The sequence below is a fragment of the Seriola lalandi genome, unplaced genomic scaffold, assembly GCF_002814215.2.
Source record: "Seriola lalandi dorsalis isolate HSWRI2012SDOR001 ecotype SW California unplaced genomic scaffold, Sedor1 jcf7180002054353, whole genome shotgun sequence".
Classification (NCBI taxonomy): Eukaryota; Metazoa; Chordata; class Actinopteri; order Carangiformes; family Carangidae; genus Seriola; species Seriola lalandi.
The window spans coordinates 411,509-433,295 of NW_019524906.1; the positions used below are offsets into that span (position 1 = coordinate 411,509).

The 21,787-nt window shown below is 41.0% G+C and overlaps 3 protein-coding genes across 3 annotated transcripts in view; all 3 read right to left on the reverse strand.

Moving 5' to 3' along the window:
- tnni3k (TNNI3 interacting kinase) overlaps positions 1-5,362 on the reverse strand; it is a 13,216-nt gene extending 7,854 nt beyond the window's left edge. The window contains exons 1-16 of the mRNA XM_023407991.2: positions 5,238-5,362; positions 4,889-4,997; positions 4,608-4,693; positions 4,193-4,290; positions 3,838-3,948; positions 3,654-3,752; positions 3,402-3,540; positions 3,030-3,174; positions 2,828-2,932; positions 2,620-2,714; positions 2,372-2,521; positions 2,204-2,287; positions 2,055-2,111; positions 1,193-1,285; positions 1,042-1,099; positions 759-953 (exon numbers count right to left, since the gene is read on the reverse strand). Coding sequence (XP_023263759.1) covers positions 759-953; positions 1,042-1,099; positions 1,193-1,285; positions 2,055-2,111; positions 2,204-2,287; positions 2,372-2,521; positions 2,620-2,714; positions 2,828-2,932; positions 3,030-3,174; positions 3,402-3,540; positions 3,654-3,752; positions 3,838-3,948; positions 4,193-4,290; positions 4,608-4,693; positions 4,889-4,997; positions 5,238-5,277 — 1,664 coding nt within the window. The 5' untranslated portion in view covers positions 5,278-5,362. The remainder of the gene's footprint in view (positions 1-758; positions 954-1,041; positions 1,100-1,192; positions 1,286-2,054; positions 2,112-2,203; positions 2,288-2,371; positions 2,522-2,619; positions 2,715-2,827; positions 2,933-3,029; positions 3,175-3,401; positions 3,541-3,653; positions 3,753-3,837; positions 3,949-4,192; positions 4,291-4,607; positions 4,694-4,888; positions 4,998-5,237) is intronic.
- Positions 5,363-5,887: 525 nt separating this feature from the next.
- fpgt (fucose-1-phosphate guanylyltransferase) lies at positions 5,888-9,702 on the reverse strand. The gene is made up of 4 exons (XM_023407993.2): positions 9,549-9,702; positions 9,249-9,416; positions 9,003-9,095; positions 5,888-8,144 (listed from the first exon to the last, which is right to left on the reverse strand). Exons 1-4 carry the CDS (start codon positions 9,640-9,642, stop codon positions 6,754-6,756), a joined length of 1,746 nt encoding a protein of 581 aa, XP_023263761.1. The 5' UTR covers positions 9,643-9,702; the 3' UTR covers positions 5,888-6,753.
- Positions 9,703-11,666: 1,964 nt separating this feature from the next.
- Positions 11,667-21,787, reverse strand: acot11b (acyl-CoA thioesterase 11b). The gene is made up of 16 exons (XM_023407992.2): positions 21,579-21,787; positions 20,002-20,200; positions 18,650-18,719; positions 17,767-17,827; positions 17,575-17,676; positions 17,313-17,448; positions 17,055-17,208; positions 16,652-16,771; positions 16,313-16,451; positions 16,119-16,174; positions 15,286-15,352; positions 15,096-15,179; positions 14,586-14,719; positions 12,963-13,094; positions 12,640-12,766; positions 11,667-12,471 (listed from the first exon to the last, which is right to left on the reverse strand). The coding sequence occupies exons 2-16, from the start codon at positions 20,189-20,191 to the stop codon at positions 12,271-12,273; spliced, it is 1,773 nt and encodes a 590-aa protein (XP_023263760.1). The 5' UTR covers positions 20,192-20,200; positions 21,579-21,787; the 3' UTR covers positions 11,667-12,270.

Genomic DNA, 21,787 nt, shown 5'->3' on the forward strand with positions numbered 1-21,787 from the left:
GGGGGGGCAGCGGGGTAGTTTGACCTCTTGTTTGATCTTAACGTCAGGATTTAGTCAGTGTCAAAATGTTTGAGGAACTAAGCGTAATGTCAATAAACTGTGGTGCTCACTGCACAGGGCTTACCAGAACTGTGTTTTGTTTAGTTTAATAGTAGTTTATTATTATTTTTCTTGAGTTGTTGACCCAGTTCTATGGTCCTGAGGCTGATATTTGCAGTAGTGGTTTATTGGACTTGTGTCCCTATTATTTTTTCCACCTCTTTTACAAACTTCTGAAACTAGACATTATTTTCATCATTGATCTTTTTTTTTTCAGTTAATCATTGACTCAATAAAATATTAGAAAAAAATTTAAAGTGTCCACCAAAATTTCCCACAGCCCAAGATGTTCTTTTGTTTCTTTTAGTTTTTTTCTTTTTTTTTATTTTATCTCTCAAATTATCAAAATTATTATTACCCAAATCTTATTGATTAATTTGATCAAATTTTTCTGTAAATTGACCACTAATCGAAAAGACTCCGATATTATTTTAATCATGCAAAGTTTTAAAAATTGTTGCCCTTTCTGCGATTTTATGTGTGTAAAATTGTTAGAATTAATACTTCTAATGCACGATGCTAAAACATGTGAAGAGAAGAAGGTTACATGACAGTTTATTAGCTTGTGAGTGTCAGTGGGCGCTGGACGATGACCCTTACGTAGTTTATGCACATCATAACACACTGTGAGCTCCACTGCGTTATGCACGCTTCCTCACCTCTTCTGCTCGTGCAGCAGGGAGAACAGCGAGCCTCCGGAGACGTACTGGGTGACGATGGCAAACTGGCTGGGGTCGTCCAGACACGCCCCCACAAAATGGATGATACACGGGTGATTGAGGCGACAGAGGATGGAGACCTCTCTGCAGAACATGTCCACGTCTGACTTAGAGCAGTATGTGTTGGCTCGATAGCTACAGAGGAGAGTGAAGACTTCAGTGGGTTCTAACAGGGAAGGGATGTAAAATGGCATCTTGAGTTGTGTTTTAAATGGATGAGTACCGTTTGATGGCGACAATTTTGTTTCGGCATTTGCCTCTGTACACCCGTCCAAAGGAGCCTGAGTGTTAAACAGATATGATTATCAATGATATTGTCGCACCTGGAGGCACATTTGTTAAACTGAAAACGGAGAAGGTATGAAGAGAGTTACCTGATCCAATAATTTCATTAAACTCCAGCTCAGACAGCTGAAGTTGGAAATGAGATGGGAGGCTGGCCCTGAGAAGGAGAACTTCTGCTTTCTCTGAAAAGACAACGCAGCATTAACTTCAACTGGGAACGCACAGAAAAGTCATCTTGTTGCTCTTTTTAATTCAGTGTGTGAGGAAAATAATGATTATGGGCTGATATCGGGTGTTGTTTTGTTCCTGTATCTCTACCAAAGGGTGGTGTTATAACGGTATATAAAGGAGAGGTGATTTCTGTGTTAGAGTGGGATGTCACTTGCGATCTACTGAGTGTTGTGTGTAACTGTATCCTCGGTGCGTGTTAAAAAAGAGTGATAATAGATGAATTTCATCACTCTCATTCTGCTTAAGTAATTCTGATTCTTTTCATGAGATATAAATGTGCACATTTGATAATCACTTTATTTTTGATTTGGTAAAAACTATAAAACAGTGGTTGGTATTAAAGTATGGACAAAACATATGGTTATAACCCTCTTTAAGTGTGGCTCAACAGTTGATGCTTAGTGTCAGTTACTGGTATCTTGTCCGCTTCAGGCTAATTATAATATTTTAACCCTAATGTTTAACCCTTGTTGTTTAGAGGCTTTTAACCTGGGTTTCATCAACTTCAGATCAATTGTTTCTCAGATATCACACTGGATGGAAACAGATCTGTAGTTCACACCACCCCTGATTTCGCTGGTAAGGATATCAGGCCAGTGTTATCATCAGCAGGCTAGGACCCTTGCCTTAGCAACAGGTAGTGTGTGTTTTCATGTCAGCTGACAGTGATATGAAGTGTGGGGGAAAAAGAATCAGCTGTGCTTCGCTCCATCTCACTACCTTTAGTCATGCTTTTGATCTTTCCCAGAGGAGACGGGACAGAAACATAGGACCCATCTGGAAGAGAGCCGACGTATTCAGGCAGATTAAAGGGAGGGACCGGTGTGTGATTTTATTCAGGATTATTACTCTTTAGACAGGTGACTCACCCCCTCCTGGCTGGGAGTACTCATTGCAGGGGGAGTCATCTGGGCGTTTGTAGTGTTTCAGTAAGGTGACAATGGCATCGTGACCTGGAAAACACAAAGATAAAAAGTAATAATATAGTTTTTGTTAGATGTTTCCTGACAGCTAAGCTCATCATCGCCCTAACAAACCTTTTTCATAAGCCCACATCAGGCAGGTCTGCTCGTCCTTCTCCCCACTGGACCTGCTCGGGTCGCAGGCCACCAGGTTCATGTCTGCGCCGCTGTCCAGCAAGAGCTGCACCAGACGGATATGGCCGTGGAAACAGGCACTATGCAGAGCTTAACGTGTCACATGATACACAGAGTAATAATGAAAGTCACGACTGGAATTGCAATTAAATTAGCTGCACACGAAAATAGAGGATGTGATGAGTCACCTGTGTGTCCATCTCTGCCCTGATGGTTGATGCTCATAGCATTATGACTCAGCAAGAACTTCACCATCTCCAGGTCTTTACCGTAGGTGCATGCACTGTTAGACAGGGTATGTTCTCATCAACACCTCCACAACAGGAATCATGTGTTTTAAGGTGACGCTTATGTTTGTCTCTGTTTTGCAGACTATAAGTAAAGACAGTGAAATACCTGTGAAGTACTGTCTCGCTGAATATGTTCTCCTTTGAAAGACTTTCTGTACCAGAAAGTTGCACAATCTCCTTCACTGGTGCAAATTTGCCATTATAGCAGGCCCTGATGAGACACCACATTCAAGACAGCACGTCATGTCCGCTCCATGTCATCTACTAAAAAACCTACAGAAAGCTACCAACACTGAACAACCAATTACAAGTGTAAAGGTGTGTCGCCGTAGATGTTGACAGAGTGAGGCTGTACGTCAAAGTTGCCCTGCAGAAGGAAACGCACAATCTCATGGTGACCAAAGCGAGCGCAGAAGTGCAGAGGAACGTGATCTTCGTTGTCCTGAGCATTAACTGGAAAGGGGGAAGAGAAAAGTTCAGAGAAAGCCCCCGCACTCATCTCCAACTACAGAATTTTATAAGCCTCCCTGTGGCTTTTGAAGAGGGAAATCAGCAGGTTTAGCAAGTGAAAGTAGAAGTAGCGTAAAGGCTGTTTTACAAGAGTCTGCATTAAGCTATTATGTTTCATTTACAGGCCACCGACTCAGGTGAATATTAACTAAATGTGGGAAAGCATTCACCATTAGCTTTGCTCCCTTCCCCCATTAGCAGTTTGATGATGCTGAGGAAACCCTTGGCCGCAGCCAGGTGCAGCGGCCGGTCACCCACCTCACCACTCGCATTCACATCTGCCCCAAACTTCAGCAGCAGCTTTGCCACCTGGCAGAGAGAGACAAGAGGGAAGTGTATACACTCAGGGGAGAACAGTTTTGGACCATGAGGTGTGTTTCCATCAGTTAAGGGTGTAGATGTGGTTAACTGGAGCAGTTTACCTGCTTATGGCCATTGTAGCAAGCAATATGCAGTGGGGTGAAAAACACAGCATCTTGGACATTCACATAAGCCCCATGTTGTAGGAGAATATCTGCTGCCTGGTGGGGAGATTATCAATATACAAGAGCATTAAAAAGGTCAGGTGTAGTAGAAAGAAGAAAAGGTTCAGGGTTCAGCTCTCACCTCATGATGTCCAGCCAGTGTAGCGACATGCAGGGCGGTGAGGGCACCGTATCCCACCTGCTGTACGTCCGACCCTCCATGAAGAAGAGCCGTCACCAGCTCAGCGTTGTCCTGCGGTTTTGGAAACAGAACATGAACACAGCTTCCTCATCACGGCCATGACAGTACTGACAGGTAACGACAAATTAAGCAATTCAGACATGCAGCAACAACCACTCTACACCTTTGACGGTACTTGCACTCCACCATGTGGTAAAACACAGAAAGCTCTTTATCAGATGACAAATGACACAAACAAGAGAAAGACACAGATTGCACCTGGAAATGTATATTTTTTGAAATCTGAAATCTTCACCTTGTAAGCAGCCAGGTGGAGAGCGGTGAAGCCATTCCTGGACAGCCTGGAAGGACGCAGGCCTTTAACCATCAGAGTGCGGATTTGGGCCTTGCTCCCTGGTAACAATTTACCGAAAAAATGCTTCATTCAACAGAAGATCTGGTTTATTGTGAGTGAGTAAACAAGGTCAGGATTTGTCTGGATTGTTGGATCCGTAGGGAAACTGTTGTTGTAACTTTCAAATGTATTTCATTTGAACTTCTTATATTCGACCTTTATGTACAGTATGTTTCAAATCTACCGTTTACTTTTGTGTGGTAAACACCAGAAAGGTCATCTTCAGGCAATAATGCCAGCCGGTCTGTAGTAATCCTTCCTTCCACTGTCACATTTTGCTGAGGTGTTATAAATAGACTCTAGTAGTCATGCATACCTCCACATACGCAGCAGAGATGCAGCAGCGACAGCCCCTTCTCTGTTCGGTAGCTCAAGTTCACCTTCTGAAAAGCCTCATCGGAGCTGAGCCACAGAAAAAGCAACATCACCTGCTTGTGACAACTGAAGCCGCTCTGACACAGAACAGTGAGCAAACCAAGGAGAGTGCAGGCATAAAAATAAAAAAAAAAGCACCTACTTGTTAAATTAAATGCAGCTCTGACAAATACTCACACAGACTGAGTTACAGCTTTAAACACACAAAATGTTTTTAGTCACCCGAAAGCAAGTTTGAGGTCCACGAGCTCGCTGTCTTTCAGCTTCAGGTCATCTTCCAGCTTCTCGATGATCACAGAGTACGACTCGCCCACCTTCTTCTTCCACTCGTCTTCACAACGTCAAACATAGTAACAATTTAATTATATTATTTCTACTGCGAATTACAACCTATAAGCAGAATTATCCCCATATCACCTACTATATAAATCACATATACATATATATATATATATAAAAAAAATCATGCAAGCGAAAAAGTGAAACCCACACTCCTTGGCTCAAACTTTGTTGACAGCCCTCAGAAAAATTAAAAACACTCACACCATCACAAAGACACTGAGCCATTTACCTGTACACGTCTGAGATGGTCTTGATTTGTAATTTCCCATTGATAAGGTTCGTCTCTTCTAATATGTGCTGTATAGTTTGGTGAACTAGAGTAAAGCAGTAATACAATCGCTCACTGTGCCACAATTGTCCAGATAAAGGGGGGATCGTGGCTGAGGGCTAAAAATAAACACCTTTGAGTGGAATGCCGAACAACTACGACAACTGATCTCCCTCCAAATGCAAGCGAGCATGTATCAGTGTGTGTGAGTGTGTGTGTGTGTGTATGTGTATACACACATACAGTATAAAGGCAAGTGATAATTATCCTACACTGTCCCAGAATACCTGCCAAAGCAATTTCTGTGTGATGTAGCTAGAGTCTGGTTAAAGACCGGGCTTGAAGCACTTATCATTTCTCTATTGTTTTACTTGCCTAATAATGAACAAGTTCAGCGGTTTCTAAACTTCTTATTTCGTGTCTTATAATAGCAGCATAAGCAGGAGTGAGTCTAACAAGATTAACGATGACAATGTTTGTAGTGGCCGTTTGTCCACAAAGAACAACGAAAAATTTCTAATCAAACTTTAAATCATAAAAACTCAAAAGGCCACTTTTGCACCGTGGGATGTGGTGTACACGGATGGAAGAAAACATAAGGTCCAAACGTCTTTCAAATTTCAACAAAAAACGTGATTTATTTAATCGGATAACAAGCAAACACAGAACAAAGAAAAATTCCTGTGCCTCTCCCGCTCCGGTAAAAAACCATTTGCCCACCCAGGTGCATGCTGGTCCCTACCGTGCGCTTACCTTTATAACCTATGGTGCCTCCCTACCGTGCCCAAATGAAACAAACAAATAACAACAAAACACCCAAACTACAGAAATGATAAACTAACAGAAATTTAATCATAATGAAATCAAAATAGAATAATGAAATCTAAACAATAAACTAAATAACACCAAATAGCTCCAACAATGTTATTCGTCACACCTAACTAAAATGTAAGAATGTAATAAAGGCCTATTAAGAAAGATGAGAAGTGCCTTTTGCCTCCCTCTGGTCTAAGACAATAGACATGTCTCTGTAGAGCAGCGTGCCAGGTGCTCTAAATACCAACCATGACTCAAACCGGCTTCTCGTCATCTGCCGACATACCGAAATGACTCATCCCCTTATCTAAAAGAACTTAAAGACTGTGATGTGATTGAGGCACAAAGTAAAAGATATTATGACAGATGGGTTTAGGAATTTATCTTATTTTCAAGTAGAAAGCAGAATTTCCCGAAATTTCAAGAAATCATGGATCAGTTTTATGAGGTGTAAATAAATCAGATGTCAAACTCAAAAATAAATCAGATCCTCATACTGTCAAAAAGGTCATTGTCCACAGTTCAGAAATCCCTGGATCCTCCTCTTTGGATCATAAACACCTTTAACAATCAAAGCTAAGAAAATATTATCTTGTACTGAAACACTTACATTTGACAACATATATTTTTTAACACATAATCTCAGTTACATGAAGCAGCTCTAACTGTTCAGTCTTCTCTGCGTGATGTCTGTGTGTAGTCCCATCCTGAACCTCAACATCTCCTCCAGTTTCTTACTCTGTAGACTCTCCTGCATAGACATCATCTTAGTGTCTTTGGGCAAGATGAACGTGGAGCCACTCAGGACGGCCTGCAGCATCTCCAGAGACGTTGAGAACGAGCTTTGCTGATCAGAGCAAACAGGAAACAGACAAGCGTTCCACAGACTGCAGCCGGGAGAGTCACCGGAGAACCTCAGGATTTCGTTCTCCATCCCCCAGTGGGACAGACACTCCGCCAGGCTGCACTCAAAAAGCTTCAGCCTGTCCATGTGAGCAGGGGCTTCCACACTGCGCTTCAGGTTGTCATTAATCCCAAAGGCGACAGTTACAAACCCGGCTCGGTCCTGGTGGTTCACACACAGTGAATGCATGAAGACTGCGTCAGGCACCGAGAGGCCCGGACTGACCCAGCAGCTGCTGACGATGGAGCCCTTCCCTACAGACACACCTGCTCCCAGCCTGGAGTACTCCACCACTGATCCAGCTCCCACAGTGCAACTGGGATCGAGGACGCTGCACATAACGCAGCAGCCGGAGTTTTCATTCATGTGAATGCTGAAGGGAGACGACAGCAGGCCCAGCTCACTCCTCAGTGCCACGTCCTCAGTGAGGTGAAAGAGGTATTCTGACGTGGTTCCAATGTGATAAAACTTGGAGTTGTTGAGGAGAATGACGTTCAAAGGAGTTCCTTGTAGATGATGGAAGATCTTTTGGCGGATTTCAACCAGACCTCTCTCCTCTTTGGTGACATTAGCAGTGTTGCTGGTGTACTCTATTGTGGCTTTGGGGCCCAGTGCTTGAAGAAAGTCTCCATATGCGTCTATCTCACACTGCAAGGGCTCCAACTCTTTCAGCAGATTAAGAAGAGTCTTTACAGTTTCAAAGTCAACATAATAAGTGCTGTCTGTGTAGACAAACTCAGAAAAACAACCACTCTGCCTCTTGCAAACAGCACCACAGTCGTGCATATTTTTGATGCTTGGTTTGTGCAGAAAGCGCAGACAGGATCTGTTCTCCATTTCCAAGTGAGATGAGTTTTCACATGAATCCAACACAAACACCCCGTGGGTGGTTCCAATAGACAGTGGGGAGGGGTGGGCCAGAGCTGTGAAGCCAGGTTTATCAAACCAAACATGTTCATCCTCTGCAATACTGTAGAGCTCTATGTCATCTGCACAGGTCACCAGGACACCAGGCTTCATATGAGATGGAAAATCCACATACATGGCCAGTTTGAGCTCCAGCATCTGGTAGAGAGGGTCACCCAGCGGCATGGCGGTGAAGATCTTTCCCAGAGCGCTGGCACTGGGCAAACGTTGACTGAACCCCCCTGGAAGAATAAGAGGAGGAAAGTTAAAGCAGGAAACATCACATGTAGTTCATGCTTAACTTTGAAATAATTCGACTGGGGGGGAAATATTTAGTAAACTGAACAACTAACTGAAGTCACTTTTTGATATTTGGTTTTGAAGGACCTAACTGTTCTCATCATGGGTTTAAACATTTTGTATTAAATGCAACATATTTATTTTTCACATTTTACACTCTGCAGTGTTGCCATGTCTTTTTGTTTTGTTTTTTTATGGAAAATTAATAACTCAACAATAGGCACCGAGTGTTCCTGACTGTGTTACTTTGATTTGGACATTTTCATGTGTGAAAATTGTCAAAAAGTGAAGCCAAATGGCAGTGGCAACAAAAAAAGATAAAGACCACAATAATATCTTTACTTTCATTTGGAGAGTAACACTGACTATGGCTGCAGTGGCTCCAACAGCTTATGGGTAGTAATGGAGTCAGCAGGACAGTACATCCCTTCATTACAGCTGTTATATTTACATGATCCCTTTTTCTTTCTTTCTTTCTCCCAGTTAAGATACATTATGAGATGATTAAAAAAAATTCTACTGTCAGAGATTCTGCTATAACATTTACATACTGTGGTAGCAACTGGGGACAACGTTGCAAATCAATGAGATGCACTAATTTCTGGCAATATAGGTTTTTATACCATTTTTGATTATGACTAAATACCATGATCTGTCAGAACAGTGCTCTTACAGTATATAGGCATACAATAATAATTCATCCATTCGTCCTTTTTCTGCAGATCAATGTCATGTGAGAGGCAGAGCTTATCGCTGTCTGCTTTGGAAGAAAAATAAAAAATCCAAAAGAGATCTCAAACCTGCATGGATCAGGATGACTCTCTGTCTGCCCAGAGCCTTCCCATAGATGTCATCCAGCTGCTGCAGTGCACACAGAGTGGAGCCCCCATTCCCTTAAACACAATAGGTCATATTGTTATTATCATTATTTATAATAACAATAATAACTTTGGTGAGGATGATGTAGTGCTTCGTTGATCCCTCTCAGTCACATCCAGATGTGTGTGAAATGAAACTGGAGAGTGTTGTCTGATTCACTCACTCACCTATTTTAGATCCAGGAGGATCTGAGAAGACCTTGTAGTGAATCCCGAGGGGAAGCTCTTTCCTGTTGACTTTCTCTCTGATCTGCAGCTCATAAGCTTTTCTCTGGCCCTCATCCACAGCGGTCACAACCACCACGTCCCAAAACTCCCCACCCTCAACCTCCCGACCTTCACACATAGACAAGAAGAAGAAAAAGCAGCCAGTTGAGACACACCAGCTTGGCACGGAGGATTCAATATTAAGACAGGATGACTTTTAGCTAAATATTGACACTGATCAGAGCCAAAAACAAAACTCACCGCGCAGAGAGTTAAATTTTCTGAGCTTTTCTCTGGTGGCCAGTTGCAGCTTCCGGACACATTCTTGGCTCATACTGTCGCTTCCAGTGTCCATTAAATATGTTCACTATAATGTCAAACTAGTAACGCGTTTAACTGTATGAGACCTCTCTCTCTCTCTTTCTCTCTCTCATATATCCGGGTTCGGTCACGTGGTTGCATGTGTTTGCAACGTGGGCGGGGAGTGAGCGCAGCATGTGGTGAGTTCCATAACCACAGACTGTATGGGTGAAAAGCCATAACCTGTGCAAGGTTTACGGACCAAAAAAAAAAGACAGCTATACTCTATATTATGAAATCAATCTTCTTACAACATTTGTGATGAGTCGAGTCAATTCTATTATTATTATTATTATTATTATTATTATTATTATAGATTATTTTGAGTCTATTTTGAGAGTATATATGTTATTTTATATATTTGTATCTTTTACTGTTGTATATTTAGTCATATTCCGCATTGTTATTATTATTTTTGAAGAAGGCCTCCGATATAAAGAAGGATGTCACAGTCTTACGTCTGTTCAATTATGAGGAAAAAAACACTTGACCTAGAAAATCAGATTAGAACTTAACCATGAAATATTATGTAACATGTTCATATGTTATACAAACATTTGAAATGTTTTTTTATTTTATTCCACTTTTAGCTTGAAAAGAGTCAAATATAAATACTGAATATTGAATCTATGGAAATATGAGAATCTGTTTTAAAACCCCATGAAGTGTCATTTGTGTCTAATTGTTGAATGTAAACTCCTCCTCAGGTCCCAAATGTATTTCACATAAACCACATTTCTGGCGCTGTGTTTTAGAAAAACACATCCTACAGTTCCCAGATCTCCATGACAACAATATAAGGATATATCTAGGGAGTGAAGGGTTTCCAAAAACACCTCTCAGTGGTACTAACAGGGAGACTAAGCCATGCCTTCATCAACACTGCTCTTTAACCAGAAATGTATCAATCTCAATTTTTGCATGTATTTCTTCTACAGTGATTGGAAGAGAACAGCACAAACAATTTTTTTCCAACATGCATTATACTGTTCCTTGTAGTTAGGTGCGGTTTTTCAAATGCTTGACAATAATATATGAAAGATAGAAAAAGATAATTTTCCGGGCATTAAAGTTCTAGCACCTACTGCTTTGATGCAGAAATTTTTTTTATTACATTGTCGTATTTACTGAGGCATCTCAGGACTGCACTGCTTTGGTTTAGTAATGGTGCTATTCTGGTGCAGTCAGGGCAACGATATCTGCCACCTCCAACCACACTGTGTATGCAGTAATCTTGAGGCCCATATAGTCAAAGCTCCATCAACAAGCCTGCCTTGCAGCATGACAGCCAACAGGTTGCAGGCGGAGGGACGATGAGGAGGAGGAAGAGGAGAATGGCTTGAGTGTGGGCACTGAAGACAGCCCTCAGGTGGCAGCTTGCCTCACTGACTGAGGCGAGAATAGCACACATCAGACGCTGTTCAGTGACCTGCAGATCAGTGTGAACTGGCAGGGAGCGTGCTGAGCTGCAGGCCAAACCACATAAGACACTCATTCAGCGATGCTTTGGGTATATTTATTTTACAAGATTACTGACTGGCATGTGTCTGACAGTATTTCATAATTTTATCTGAAATATCACACTATACTGACGACTTCACGCTTCTTTTTTTATTTATTTCTATTATTATTCCAGATGATACAGATGAGATTTTATGTTATCTTACACGCTCTTGTTCTCCTTGTGTTGCTACCCAGGAAGCAGTGTGACCAAAACAGGATGATCATGGAACAAACACAATACCTGGAAAGCATGCAGAGCTACTGACTCCTATAAGCCCTAGTCAGAGGCAGCCACAAGAGACATGACGGTTTCACTGAGGACTCCATCGTACTCCTCTGCTGGCCTTGTGCATCTATTGCAACACCAACATCACAAGTTACAGCTGGATATAACTGCAAGCTGTGTTTTTCTTTTTCTTTCTTTCTTTTTTTTTTGTTTATAAAAAATGGTTTAGGAATGGAAGGAATGCAGGGGGAGGGAGGTGAACACCAAAACAACAGCTCATATGAGCATAGTCCACTGGTCTAATGCGTTTATTGTTTCAGTTAAATCAAGACAGCTTGTCATGTCAGATACTTGGCCATTGAATGTCCACATATTATACAATCAGTGGAAGTACACTGCTCTACAACTATACATCGGTGTTTCAAAAGAAAACAGAATCATTACACACTAAATGTATGAACATCATAACTTACTTTTATTTTAATGTTTAATCAAATAGCCTAAAAACTTTTTTCAAGGAGGTAGAAAATGACATAACAAAAGAAGCTGATCCAAACATTTCTTCATCTGCTTAGACTGGATTTATCCTCATTATTTTGTGCCTGAACAAGTCATTTAAAACAAGATAATAGATTGGTGAGGTTGTGTTAAATACATAAAACTATGCACCAAAATATGATTCATTGACCTATAAATTAGTATTGCACAGAAGGTTTTCCATAATATATTGACTTGACTATAAAACTTGAGAGGATTTAGATTCAAGAGAGACTCAGAGACATTGTGCACTCTTGATATTAGTCTTGCTCAAGAAAAAAATCAGCAAGTTAAAAAATACAACAGAAACTACAAATCCATAGCCAAGACGTTTGTAATCTCAGAGTGGCACTAATGCTACTGTTCCTCTTGTAGGGAGACTGTGGTATCACTGTTGTGTCGCAGTGCAGAGGGCGGCAGAGCAGCCGGGCTGTCCTTGTTGGCCTCCAGAAAGTGGCTACAGGCGGAGAAGGCGCTGTAAAAGCTGGACGAGAGGCCAGCGATGTCTGTGGAGATGTAGGGGAGGACACCCGGTGTGGCCTGGTTGTAGTAGGTGATCTGAAACAAAAAACAAAAGTCAGCTGTGGTGCAGTAAACCTTTACAACTTGCAATTACCTTTTGCTTTTGCGTTGCAGTTCTGTTGTTTTAAGCTACAACGTGCGGTGCTGTCATGTGACAATAGCAAGTGTGCATGCTGAGCTGAGTGACCCTCTCATTTGGCCAACCTTGGTGACAGAGCTGGACTCCTCCCAGATTGTGAAGCCAGCACAGAGCACCTCTCCCCTGGTGTAGTCCTCAGTGGGAGGGTGAGTGGGCAGAGTGACAGAGCGCAGAGCGATCAGATATGGGTCTCTGAGAGGGACAAAAGAGGATAGCATCATGAGACTTTATGAAAGAGCAAGCAGGAGGCAGTAAGGCAATAACACTGGTTGCATAAAAAGATCATATATAAAGGTAGAGTAGGAAATCAAGAATGAAGAAAGCGGTGAAGTAACAACAAAATAAAAAAGTGAAATGACACAAGTGTTTATGTTGTATATTACAACACCTGGCATCGCACGGCTTCCTCCGAGATGCCAGTAATATAAAGTCCTGGCCTTTGCGCCCTTTACTGACAGAGGGTGTGGCGACACGATAAAGGGTGTCCTCCTCGTCCGCCTGGATGATCACCTCACACTCCCTGCAGTTGACACACATAACCAACATCAGCAATGAGCTTTAAGTCTCACACTCTTGTCATCATATCTTTTATTGTTACAATAGAGCTGAGGCAGGGCCGTCTCCAGACCCATCGGTGTCCTCGGTGAGACGTCTGACTTTTTTCATTTGAATATTTTATGACAACTATAATCATTTCTAATACTTGATTTTTTTCAAATGTAACTTTATTCAACTTCTGTTCTGTGTCTCTTCTGCATCATCTGTCAGTTACTATCTTTACATGGACACTACATGGTCCTTGTTATGGATTATCCTGGTTTAACCACATTCAGGATCTGATATAGGGCAGAACCTGATTATTCACATCTCTGCATGATTCTAACATTATCAGCTTACTGTTCATCAGTGGCTTTGATGCCTTCACATTAAAGACAGTCTTTATAATGTAAATTTTACCAGTGAGGAGCAGGTGTTATTAATATAAGACTTTCACTTCAACTGTTAAACCTGCCGACTCACTGGCTACATGACTCGAGCTGAGGACACACCTGGGCATCCTACAGCGGATCATAATATAATGTTTGTATGGATCATGAGTAACCCGGTTACTGTGAAACTTAAACAGCCGTGTGAGCAAATGAACCATGGGGTTGGAAAATCTCAGGAAAAACAAGCAAGTTGTGCAAGAGTCAGCCCCCAGCAGAGTGGCCTTCAACAGGCTGTCTCAGTATCAGGTGTTCAGTGCAATGTGTGAGCACTGGGTTTTTTTCAGGGGGGGGGCTGGATGTCAATGACAGCCTTTTAAAAGTAGATCAGGGGCAATTACAAAATATTTCCTTCTCCTCTTTGGCTCCCCTCCAGCTGGTGGCACCCTAAATGGTGGCCTCTGCCTAAAGCCGGCCCTGACCTGAGGAATTAAAGGGATAAGTCTGGTGATATTTATTTCCTCTTTTGTCAACAAATTCTGTAAAAAGTTAAAGCTAAATAATTTATTGAAAAATTAGGAGTAATGCACCGACCATTGCACAGGGTGACATGCTCGTTTATTACCATGAATATAAGCACTGTAATGTATTTTGATTCTATCTGATATAAATTATCCTGCTACCTTAATATTCACTAATGGCATATTAATCCGCAGCTGAAACTAGTCCTCAATAAATGGACAATAAATGTCCCACTCCCTCCTGTACGAGTTAAGTTTGCTAAAAAAACTACAATGCCCGGGATATTACTGATCCTTTTTAAAAAGAATTACATTATATATTTGTGAGGTGTTTTAAACCATTTCTGTTTTTAAGAGGAAACAAATGGACCTGGGACTGAGAGCCACAGAGGAGGGAAGACAGAAGGTAGTGACAGATAAATGCAACGTTGGCTTTTTATGTGATTTGTTGACGGTAAGAAAAATATAGATTAACACCAGGCTTATCCTTTAAGCTCATTCTGCTGTTGCTGTTGACTGTAAGTTGCTCTGCGTCAGATGATGCAAAATGTACATGTTACTGACTCATAATGTCGGTCCCACTCTTTTCTCCTCCTCAGGTCTGACAGAAGGTGGAAAGTCTGCTCTGCTGCGACACTGACGTGCATCTCCACCTTGAAACATAGCATGTGGTTTTCCTCCAGTGTGTACAATCTAACCTGAGGAATAGAGCACATCCACAAAGAGGCGGTGGGGTCAGTGTTTACATCTGGGACTCGCTCCAGTTATAAAATATGCACACGTCAGGTATATTGTTGTCAAAACTGCCACGTTAATTGGTGGCTGCATGATAAATCATAAATGTGGTATTCGTACATCTTTTGAGAATGACCTTTTTCCAAGTCTTGTCAGCTTCAGGTAACATTTTCTGACTTATTCTGCATTACTTAATTAAAGCTACACGAGCACAGCATTTTGAGCACAGCCATTGTGACTGTGCATTTTCTAGTCCAAAATAATATAGATCAGAATTCATGGTGGAGTCACAACAGCTGTTACTATTTAACAAGCCATATCCTGGACAGTAATACTGACCTTATTTTTCTCAGAGGTTAATACCCAGTTGTTTCTGGTATCCATTAGTTTCAGTGCTGATACATTGTTGTAGCTCAAGTACATCTGAAAAAACAAAGCACTCTCTGAACTCATATGCCTGAATACAGTGGCAATATCTGGGCAGCTTTACTAAGCATGTGTGCCTCTGTATTTCTAGAAATGACAATACCTGGTTACTTGAATCCCAGGGTACAGACAACGGCACTTCAGTTTGCTTGCAGGAGATAATGTATTTCCTGTAAACATGAAGGGCAGCAATGACGTACATACAACAAAAAAAGAAAAAAGAAAGACCAAGAACCTGACCAATATCTACCTTTTTATTCTAGCTACAGCATGATCCCACACATTTGGTTATCTAATAGTGGAATAAAGATTATACTGGAGGGAGAGTGTTTTTCAGTTGAACAATGAACTTATTATGCTTGACAGACTCTGCACCAAAGTCTGCTCAGCTGTGATGTGCTGTTCTGCCAAGTCATGTGCTACTGCAGAGTAGTGTAAACAATGGATTCTGTTGCACGACACTGGACAAACTAAGTATTGATGACACTGTGTATGTATTATTTTCATTGCCTTATACTGTATCATATACCACAATAGTTTAGTGTTTGCATAAGTATGTATTTCTTCCATTTATTTGTTGCTTTTGTAGTGTTCATTATGCAGACATTGTTTCTTTGTGATGTACTATTGGTATTACAGTATTTTGAGTTAGACCTGAAGGTGTGCACTTATCCAGATGGTTGTGGCCACAATTATTGGAGGGACTATTGCGGTTAGATTTATTATCTATTGGCTCAAACCATACTTTTCCTAATGACATAAAAGAAGAACTTTTAAAAGGAGCCATCTTTCAGGAGACAAAAACATATTTAATGTATCTGAGCCAACAATTACAGTGACATTAAACATATCTGGAATAATCCAATGTAAATTCTCTCACTCTCTCACTCTCTCTACAAAGAAAAATTTTTGTTAGTTTAAAATGGAGATACTAACCTATCAAGCCGAATCTTCTTTCTTGCGATGGCTTCTTGATAACGCCTTTTTCCATCCTATGAAAGATGTGAGAACAAAACTCAGAACATAATGATGCTTATAATGTGAACTACTTCTATTTTAGCTCTACACTGTATATACATTATACATTACAGTCTCTCCAAGTCAGCAACAGCACACATAGAAAAACTCACCACAGGCTCAGGTCGTATCCGTGGCAGCGTGCGTGGTTTCCTGTCACTGTCCAGCACCTCAAAGGTCATAAAAGCACTATTTATATGGCGCAGAGGTTCTCCGCCCTGGTAGGCCTCAGCACATACTCCCACCTCCATGCTAGAGCGCACCATGTATGCAGGCAAATGGGTTCACAAAAAGACATGCATACACAGAGATATACAATAAAAGCACACGCTGTAAATGTTTGTTGCAATGTAGATTTGTTGTCACAGAGTTACATTGCAAACATGTATTAGATGAATTGACAGTTATTTGCCTTTCACGTTATAAGAATTCATTATTATGTGTAGACTCACCTGTGCTTGAAAGCATTATTAACTATGGCTTTCAGTACCAGTCGGTCACCAATGTGAGACGGGCCACGAAAATGGAACATGTCTATGGTCCTCAAAGTTGGGTGTGCATTACACAAGCGACTAGATCAAAATGTAGAGAGAAAACATGAAGGTGTTTGTTCTTTGTCTTGTTTGTTTTTTACAAATTGCCTCTCGGCAAACTAAAGGAATAATTTCTTATCCTTTGAAAACTCACTCATTCATTTTCTTGCTTAGAGTTAGATGAGAGGATCCATACTACTCTCTTATCACTGTGGTAAATATGCAGCCAGTTAGCTTAGCTTAGTTTAGCGTAAAGACTGGAAGTAGGTGGAAACAGGCTCTGTTAACTGCTAACTGTGAACATTAAATATTCGGTGAATACCTTGCTGCAATCGTAGCTACATTCTCCATCCAGGCCATGATCTGGCCCCCAAAAGTGCTGACTTGGTGATTGGCATGTGGGGGTAACACCAGCTCTACACTCTCCACTCTTGTCCGCTCCGCTGGCACAGCTTCCTGATACTCCTGGCATTCTCCTGGTGAGAGTGCCAGAACAAGGAGCCTTAATCAATCAGATTTTAAATGGCACAGACGTCTGACCAAGTGCTGTGCTATAAACCCTTGTGTCTACAGGCTGTACCCAATTGAGCTGTGCTGCTGCTCAGTAGATCTGTAATGATCTCAGCGTGGATGAGCCTCATCCTCCTCCGCTCTGCTGCCAGGCTGTACTCCATCTGCTCCATTTGTGTTCGAGGAACTGCCTGCTTCAGCTGTACCTGTGTACACATAACACACACACACACACACACACACACACACACACACACACACACACCCAGGGGATGCTGAACAACTCCGGTCGAAAATGCCCTTATGTCCATATTCTGATTTTCACCTCTTACCTTTCCAGCTTCTGTTCGTCTAGCAACAAAGGTGGCGAAGGCATGGCAAACCTTCCACTGCCTGTCGGTGTAAAGGTCTTCACAGGTCACTATTATGCCCACCTGAAAAGAAAAGAATCACAATATTCATTTCATCTTTCAAAAATCCCATGTATATTCACAATCCTAAAATCAAAAACTACTTCCACTAACCTCCATACTGGATGTGAAGGCTCTGTTGACCTTTGCAATGATGTTGACAACATTTCCCACCCTGGAGCACAGACACAGATTCTTCTCTTTACTATCAAAATGTGATTATACTGTAAAGTAACACAAGCTCTACTGAGAGACATAATGTTTAGTCAACATCAAGCGAATTTGGTCATCAATGTTCTCATTTTGCTGCCTGTAACTGAAAAGATGTGAGTAACAAACATTTAAATTTAGTAGCTAGCATTATTTGAAGAAGCATCAAAGTACAGGATCTATTTATTGATTAATTTTTCAAATAGCGCATTTACTTAAAGGAGCTGTTTGTGAGTTTTGCTATTGCTACATAGCCAAAATTAGCATTAAGATTTTTTTACTTACTACTCTTGCCCCAAGCTTCAGCCATTGTTGCATTGTTGCAAGACGGGCTGGCCAGACCAGAGCTAGATGGTTAGCATGCTAACTACAGTAGTTTAAAAGAAGCAATTGAAATAGAAGCAAAACAAGATGGTTGCTTTCCACCACTGGTGACAGCTCTTGGCTAGTAAATTAAGTTTGATGCTGAACTCACATCGTCTCTACTAGACTGGTAAGTAAACACCTGTTAATGCTAACGTTAGCTATGTAGCGAACTTACAAATAGCTCCTTTAACACCACGGGGTTTCTTATAAAATCTATAATTTTAATAAATCCATCTTGGTTTTGCTAACACCAGTGTCAATGTTTTGTGCCTTCAAGCTTTTTTTATTTTCTTGTCTGAGAACAGTATGTGTCCCCTTTTGTTCTCCCACATTGTCAGTGCATGCAATCTGTTCTGTTCCTGCAACCAATTCTCAGTTGGAGATACACCTTTTCAGAGCAGCATTAAGGTTAATACCTTACCCTATGGTGTGTTCAAAATGGATGTCGTCCACAGAGGCAGTTATACAGGAACAACCTGCGTGTCTCTCAGCTGGGAGAGGAGAGATTACACAAATATTTAGCACAAAGCCACAAAGTATCTGCAGCTCAGGCACATTTAAAGCTTATGATCTGTAAATATGTGCAACTATAAAGGCACACACAATAAATGCATCACACAGAAAGACTTCAGACCTGTTTGGAATTTAAATTCATTCTATACTGCTGCAGCAGAATATATTAATGCCTGAACATGATCTATTGCTATGTCTGTTGTCATCATTATAAAAATGATTCTGTATGAATGTAGCTTCAAAATTAATTCTTGACCTTGAGCAGCTGTTCTCAGCAACTATTTGTCACATTCAGGGCTGTTTTAAAAAGACCTGTAAAGAAGATCATTACATGTCTAGGACTAAAGCTGGTAAACAACTATAATAACTTGACAGATATAACAAAAAACATCAAGTGCTTAGGTGCATTTTAAATGTTCTAAAGATGCATTTTTGAAGAGCATTCCAACTGAAAATGTTAACACACGCGCACACACACACACACACACACACACACACAAACAAACAAACACACACACACTCATACGTGTGTTTATTGACCCGAACGTTCAGTATAGAAATGTCACACCACTCAAGTGACCTGGATTTTAGGTCCTGGGTGCCGGGCACCAACACAACTAACAGCATTGGTTGATGGGAAGTCAATGGGTGAGGATATTCTGGTTTTTGCCCTAGAGAGTAAAGAGTCCTTGTTGGGGTGACCCTCTCTCATTATCACTGTTGACTCAGGTGCACTTGAGCAAAGCAGTTGACTTGTAGTTGGACTGGATGACTTCTAGGTTTGCATATGTGAATATGTGATGGAAAAAAAAAACCAAGTCTGGATCGATAGAAAGAAAGGTTAAAAACTGTCTGTGAAAGATGCACCAAAATATCATCATCACATACAAGCACTCCTGTGGACTAAACTTAATCCGGCAGGAAAGATACAAGACTGAGCAGCATTTTCTATTAAAATAAAAATGACTCTTTGATTTCATTTATTCTCTAAGCTCACTACGAAAATACTAAAATGATGATGGAAGATTCTTGGTTACCTGCACAACAATGATGCATATTCACTGGTGCATGAACATGTTTAAGACTTTATGGTGTCCTGTAGTGAGCAGCTGGGATACTGTATCATGAGTGCAGTGAAGCTGAGATGTAAGAAAACTAATGAGACTTTATCAGTGTTTGTTGCACAAGTTGTCCTTTGCTACATCATTTCTTAAATGCTTATATTGTAAAAATTAGAGATTTTTTAAAATCTTTTCCTACCAGATAAACAGGCTGTGGAGTCCATCCACTTCAGCAGCTGTCCAACACTCAGCTCCCCACAGTGGTTGGCATGGCAGGGCAGCACAATCTGACTCATCTTCACCTCAGTGGGATTTCTGTACGCTTCCTCGCTCTCCTGAATGAACAGAAGGTCAGGCATGGTGTAGACATCTTCTACCTCTGATGTCATAACTCACAACTGCACAGATGGGGAACAGAGAAAAATTAGTTACAGCAGAACCAAGACTTTGTTCATTTTAATTATCCCTCTCACGTGATGAAATAAAGTCTGTGATCCGAATATAAACAAAACCGTTGCCACATCACCCAGATTTAAAACATATGATATGATCACAATCAGCATTACTTTTAAACTGACTGGCAAGTCTTTTAATACACTGTCTCGACTATACCTAACATCTTAAATGAGTTTTCAGTTGTTTTCAAAATCCTAGAGAAAAACAGGGGTCTCAGTTTTCTGAGTCTTCTGCATAACTCCCTCAAATCTGAAATGTGCAGAGGTTAAAACACCTGCTGCAAGTTCTCCAGATAACTCAAACCTGCTTTGTTGAACAAGTCCCAGACCACCATTTATAAAACAACAACTTTTTTTTGAAAACTTAATAATTTGATCCCCCGATTATAACATCAATAAGTATAATCACTTAAAAACATCAAGATAATTCTATAATAATTATGCAATATTAGGGGCTTTGTCCATATCTTCTACCAGTATGTGGTGCTTACCAAATAAATAGTAAAAAAAATCCCTAGTTAAGCATCGAATAAGGCATTTTTGTTCGAATATTTAAATGAAAGTCAGAGCTGTCTGACATTCACTCAGTGATATTTTCATTTGACACAAATAATCCATTTTGGTGATTAAAGGGGCTGCAACATAAAAAAAGAAAGTGTTGAGTTAGAAGCACCTCACTCAAAACACAGATAACTGTAATGCCAATACCCGTAGACTTCCTTCACTACTAAATCTGAAAACTGCACATTCAGTCTGCTCCAGTGCTGCAACAAAAATCGCTTTAAATAATGTGCACGTTTGAGGAATTGCTCAACATTTCTCCCCTAAATCAAGGATCAGGAAAAACTTGAAATACCTATTTATGTATTTAGGGCATTTTTAAGGTGCTGCTCCTCAACTATGAGTAATTCAGATTTAAATACAGTCTTTTACAAACTGCAGGCTGAGGCTTGTCTTTCTGGAGTTGTGGACAAAAATTATTTTAAGACACATACAAACTATATCAAGGCATGCCGCTAAACGAGGTGTTCATGGAAACTATTTGTTGGGATTGAAGCGTTTGACCATAACTTCTGCTCCAGTGGGACGCGCGTGTAGTGGTCACCTGTCTCTCCTGTAACCGATGACAGGCGTTGAAGTGACCTTTAAATAAACTTCAGGAGAAATGACACATACCACAGTATATATACAATATGCTGCAACTCGCAAAAGCAGCCGGGAAATGTCAGGCGGACAATGCCAGCTATTCATTCCACAAAACAAATCGTCACGAGTAAACACGCCAACATATTTCAAAGTAAAACAACATAAAACGCCTTACCCAAGTTTATGCTGAAGGTGAAGTCGAGGTAAAGTCTAGAGTTGCCACTGAGCGTCGGCTACAAAATATTAACACCGGCTGACGAAGAGCAGCTGAACCCCCTTTCATTTCACCCCTTCCTCAACAACACAACTTTATAAACACACGCACGCGCACACAAACACACTCCACAGCCTTACTAAAAGAATTTCACCGCTGGAGGGTGGGAG

Bases quoted from the DNA above. Each gene is read 5' to 3' on its own strand.
- fpgt (XM_023407993.2), bottom strand. From the start codon at position 9,642: ATGGACACTGGAAGCGACAGTATGAGCCAAGAATGTGTCCGGAAGCTG. The intron at 9,417-9,548 runs GTGAGTTTTGTT...CTATGTGTGAAG, and splicing joins AAAATTTAACTCTCTGCGCG to GTCGGGAGGTTGAGGGTGGG. The intron at 9,096-9,248 runs GTGAGTGAGTGA...ATTGTGTTTAAG, and splicing joins TCCTCCTGGATCTAAAATAG to GGAATGGGGGCTCCACTCTG.
- acot11b (XM_023407992.2), bottom strand. From the start codon at position 20,191: ATGACATCAGAGGTAGAAGATGTCTACACCATGCCTGACCTTCTGTTC. The intron at 17,828-18,649 runs GTAAGGTATTAA...TCTGTGCTCCAG, and splicing joins CATTTTGAACACACCATAGG to GGTGGGAAATGTTGTCAACA. The intron at 17,677-17,766 runs GTTAGTGGAAGT...TTTTCTTTTCAG, and splicing joins CCTTCACATCCAGTATGGAG to GTGGGCATAATAGTGACCTG.